At 33.7% G+C, this 5088-nt stretch overlaps 1 protein-coding gene across 1 annotated transcript; it reads right to left on the bottom strand.

The window, feature by feature from the left end:
• Positions 1 to 258: 258 nt before the first annotated feature.
• On the bottom strand, positions 259 to 3427 carry LOC104109578 (serpin-ZX-like). The gene is made up of 2 exons (XM_009618911.4): positions 2892 to 3427; positions 259 to 1327 (listed from the first exon to the last, which is right to left on the bottom strand). Exons 1-2 carry the CDS (start codon positions 3282 to 3284, stop codon positions 548 to 550), a joined length of 1173 nt encoding a protein of 390 aa, XP_009617206.1. The 5' UTR covers positions 3285 to 3427; the 3' UTR covers positions 259 to 547.
• Positions 3428 to 5088: the final 1661 nt, after the last annotated feature.

Here is a 5088-nt window from a genome sequence, read left to right on the forward strand (position 1 = left end):
TAAAACCAGCCAAGACTAACAAACAGTAATAATAACCCAATACTAGAAAGCAGCAATGCTATTCTTCAGAGTCTTGGTTTAAGCTCTTTCCAGTTTCAAATGGCATGTCTTGTAGCAACTTTTAAATTGCTTTAGATGAGGCCAGTTTGAAATAAACCTCCACATCTATTTCTCTATAGTTAGCATGTTCATGTATCTCTTTTGGCCCAGACAAACAGACAAGAAAACACATGTAGCTACAACAACTATAACTAGAAATTGAAGAATTAGACAGACCTTAGATGTTCATTATTTCAAAATACAATGTAGGGCATACAAGCTACATTGACTTCAATAGTACAAAGAGCAGTTAATAAAATTTTACCTGCAGTATCAGGACGAAGTAGGATTCTTGAAGTGTACATGAAAAAATTCTACAGTAGAAAATATTTCAAGCTCAAGATAGAAGGGCGTGAAAGCGGTTTGAGCTAACTTTGGGCACCACACAGGTCCAAGCAATACAAAGAAGATGCAAACACTTATCAACATCCATATTGTGGAACACAACTTAGTCTACTAGAGGATTTAGCACGCTACCAGCAAACAGTACCACACCCGTTGCGTCTTCTCTAATCAGGAAGAGATATGGATGGTCAGCAACAAAGTCTACTTTCTCTTCTACCATCAATGCCCTTAGTCTAAACACACCAGCGGTTGCAGCTGCAGCTTCTGTTCCCTCTTCATTTACCTCAATAAAGGACTTGTGGAAAATGCTAGAAACATAAAGGTTACTGCCAACAGGGGAGTCCACCATCTCAGTTAGGCCATCACCAGAGAAAGGCAATACCAGGTCAAGCCCTTTCAGAATGTTAGAAGCTTCAAATCCAAACGATATTTTAAATTTGGGGATACTAAATTCACCAACTCCAACCTTCTGATATGGAAGGTGACGCTCCAAGAATTGGGATTCAGAACTGACCTTATCTACCAAAGCTGGCAGTCCATCATTGGCATCAGGCAGAAAGAAGTACATGGAAAAATGACGCCTATCTTCACCCTGTTTATAAGGAAGCCCCAAAACCTTGAAACCATCAAAAGCTTTTACATACTGCTTCTTCTTGCTAGTCATGAAGGGCACTTGAACAGAGGTTCCGTTGAGAAGGTGGAACTCATTGTCCTTAGTCACTGATGCATCGAACTTCTCATCCCAGGCTCCTTTAAAGTACAGTGCATTTGCAAACACAAGTCTTGTTGCACTGTCAACTGAGTCGGCTGGAAGAATTTCTTTGATAAGCCCGCTTGTTTCCTTTTCAGCCCATTGATTCACTTGATTGGCAACCTCAACAGCCTACAAATCATCAAAATTTTGAAATAAATTGTATGCAAATGGATTCTTTTAGGTTTTTCTTTAATTTATTTTCTGACTCCAGCTCCAGGTGCTGGATTAAAGTTCATAGGTCAGTAGAACTATCCAAGCTAAGATTGTAGGGAAACAGAAAAGTTCGAAGAGTATAGCCAGTTTCTTATGCAATGAATGTAGAACTTCTTCAACTCCAGTGAAGGCAGCAATACATCAGTATTTGAGATCATAATGAATGATAAGCATAATGAAAATGTGTGAGAAACCATTCAATGACCTGCTGTTTATCAATCATTTAAATGCATAAACTCAACCCCATCTGTTCATCGTCTAGCCCCAGCTAAAAGAAAAAGGTACACATAAATAAAGCCAAAGGTGCAAAAAGTTTGTCTTTCACCTTTGGCTTTATCGTTGTGATCCTTTGGCTTTGGTGGAAAATTTGTTTTTCACCAAAGGTGCAAAAGTTTTCAATGCCAAACGATGAAGTGTAGAAAGTTTTATCTAGCTAAAAGTAGAAATGCAAATCCCTCGAGCATAAACATTAAGCGCACTGAATTTCATATGCAACAAAAAGTAAAACGGGACAGCTTTGGCTGGTCCTATCAACAAAAGATATTTGAAGGTCTTGAATTGACAGTAACCAAAAACCCTAGCTCCATTCGATAGGAAGATTTTACAATCAAATTGTTATTTCCAGTGTCCTAGTTCGCTATCCATTCACCACATTACCTCACCAAGCTAACTTAACAGTTTACGAAGATCAAGTCGCGATACTGCTACTTAACTTAATAGTATTTCAATTTACATTGAATATATCGCCTAACTGGATATCAGCTGCTAAATAAAGCCTAATCTTTGATAAGTATGACCAATCCATAAGTTATTTCGAAAAAGAAAAAGAAAGGACACAGAAAATGAAAAAAAATGTGCTTGGAACTGAATGACAACGGAGTTTGCCGGTAAGAACTCACAAACTCAAATGATACAAAAGATTTCCTCGTAGTATAATTATACCATCAAGCATTTCATAACTGAATCGATCAATTACTCAATCCCAAATTAGTCACCGTCGGCTTTATGAATCACCTCTATCTAATCCTACTTAAGCTATTTCTATCTGTTACAAAATAATTTGATTTTTGAGGCAAACTAGGGTTCTGTAAAAGTAGAAGTTCTCAAAATGTCGCATTGATCCATACCCGGACCCAGGGGGTTGTCTCTGTGTGTGTGTGTGGGGGGGGGGGGGGGGGGGGATGCTAGTATAAGCTGTGGGTTCAGTCGAGCCTAGTAGCTCTGGCTCAGATCCGGGTTACGTGTTAACATATGTACTAAATACGTACGAATATAAATTCGAAAACTCAAATGGTCAGCGGTTCAGCGGCATGCCTAACTCATAATGTTTAAACCGTGAATCTACCGAGACATAAAAATAAGTACCTAATAGAGCCATTTCACCTAATAATCTCAGCTCCAAAAAACAGGGAAAACTGAAATAACCCTACTCTACTGAAGTAACTAAGCAATGGATAAAATCGGGGTTTACAAATCTAACCTTTTTCTGAAAATCAACAGAAACAGAAGTGGCCTTATAAACATTGTCCACAATCTGTTTGAAAGAAGGCTTAAAAGGCAAAGTCTGCTCAACCCAAACGCTATTAGCAACAGAAAGACGAGGCCCACCACTGGGACTGCCATCAGCAAAGACAACATCAACAAGCTGAGAAGAAAGAGAGTTGAGTTCATCAGTAGATTTGGATTTGAGGAAAGCGAGTAACTGGTCACGGGTCGGACCATTTGAACCCGCTGCGATTAGACCCAACACTACGTGGATCGACAAAGGGGAAAATACCATGTTGTTGTCCCCTTTAACCTCGGTTGCAAAAACATGTTTCGCTAACGTTAAGGATACGCTTGTTTGGTTGCTGATCGATTCTTGAAGGTCCATTGCTATGGAGATTATTTGGATATTTCTGTGATTGTGTAAAGATTTTTAAGAGACAAACAAGAAAGAGATAGTGCTGTGGAGACACGTTTAAGTTTGAACAGTGTTAAAGTCAATACTTGGCATAGAAGTATGGAAGTTGTACCTTTCTACAACAATTAGCAAGTTATCTATCTATATCTATATTTATTTATACTATTATAAAAATATAAATATAATATCGATTTATAAAAATAATTTTATAATATTAAACATAATAACTCATAATAAAATGATAGAACCGAAATTCTACATATTAGCCTTATAATCCTATCAGTTTTAGGACATAATACTACATGTTAGGAATCCTACATCATTATATTAGGAATCCTATTTGCATAATTACTTTCAAGTTGTCTAATTCATATAAAATTGAACAAGTAAATATCTTTAGTCATATAATCCTATTACTTTTATGATATACTTCTAAAAATTCCTATTACTAATTTAATTTGAAAACGTATTATAATGTCCTATTACTAATTTAATTTGAGAATATATTATATTGTCGAAACCCATTCAGAAAAACGAGAGCCTATATTTTTATATTAGCATAAATACAATATTAATATATCAAAATAGCCCTAAAGTATTAAACGGAAGAGCTCATAGGATATAACTGCAATAACCTATTTTTTGGACTACAATACCTTCTATGCTAATTTTTAATATTTAATATTTTAAAATTAATATAATTTTATCTATTAAATTCTTATTAAAAATATGTAGGAAGGGTTAATAAAATCAATTTCATAAGAATCCTCTGTATTGGCAATACATTACCACTCCATAATGTCCAATACAAAGAAAAAATAATAGTAATATTAAATGGAATGCATAAAGAGTTGAAATTGAGAGGAAAAAAAAAATACCCCAACGATAATATATTTTTATATTATATTTGAACTATTTTTCTACTCAAATAATATTTTTTTATCAATCTTTCGTGTAATATTTAAAAAATACCCAATTATTAACAATAACTAAGAAAATATTTAAGAATATAAATGTGTGAGAAAGAGAGAAAAAATGATTGATAAGAGTCAATATCACTAATGATTCTACAAACATAAAGATCTAAAAATGAAATGTCATATCAATCTTTTACTCTTTGAAAATAAAATTTATGGTGGATAAAATTATAATTAAGATTAAATTCAAAATAAGAGATGAACTAATATTAAGATCTGAATCAACATAGAATAAATTATTTTTTATGTTAAAATCAAATAATTAAATATTTTAATTAATTATTTAGCAAGAGAATGCAATTCAATTATTTTTTAAATTCATCACATGAGTACAATTCTTATTCAAGTTAAAAAAAAAAATCTTAGGATACATAAATTTATTTCATAAAAAGAGCGCTAGAACACAAAGTAAAAATGTTAGTATATTATTAAGAATCAAAATGCTACACAAGTGTTTGAGGAAGCACAATCAAAGCTAAATCCTAAACAAGAATAAGCTTTCAAGACTATATTATAAAGAATCGACTCTGGTATAACATGATTATTCTTTGTAGATGCCTCCGGCGGAATCGAAATAATATTTCTATGTCATGCATTACTTGCAAATATCATATCAAGAGGTATGGCATTGTTAGCAATAATAGCAAGTGGTGTACCAATAACGATTTTATTGTGAGGCCACCCACTTTAAATTTGATATACCTCTTCAAACAACTTAAATAACCATCACAAATATATCAAAGCGGAGTAATGGTGCTAAATTTATAAGGAAAACAAAATTAATAATATGGGATGAA

The sequence above is a fragment of the Nicotiana tomentosiformis genome, chromosome 4, assembly GCF_000390325.3.
Source record: "Nicotiana tomentosiformis chromosome 4, ASM39032v3, whole genome shotgun sequence".
NCBI classification, from domain to species: domain Eukaryota; kingdom Viridiplantae; phylum Streptophyta; class Magnoliopsida; order Solanales; family Solanaceae; genus Nicotiana; species Nicotiana tomentosiformis.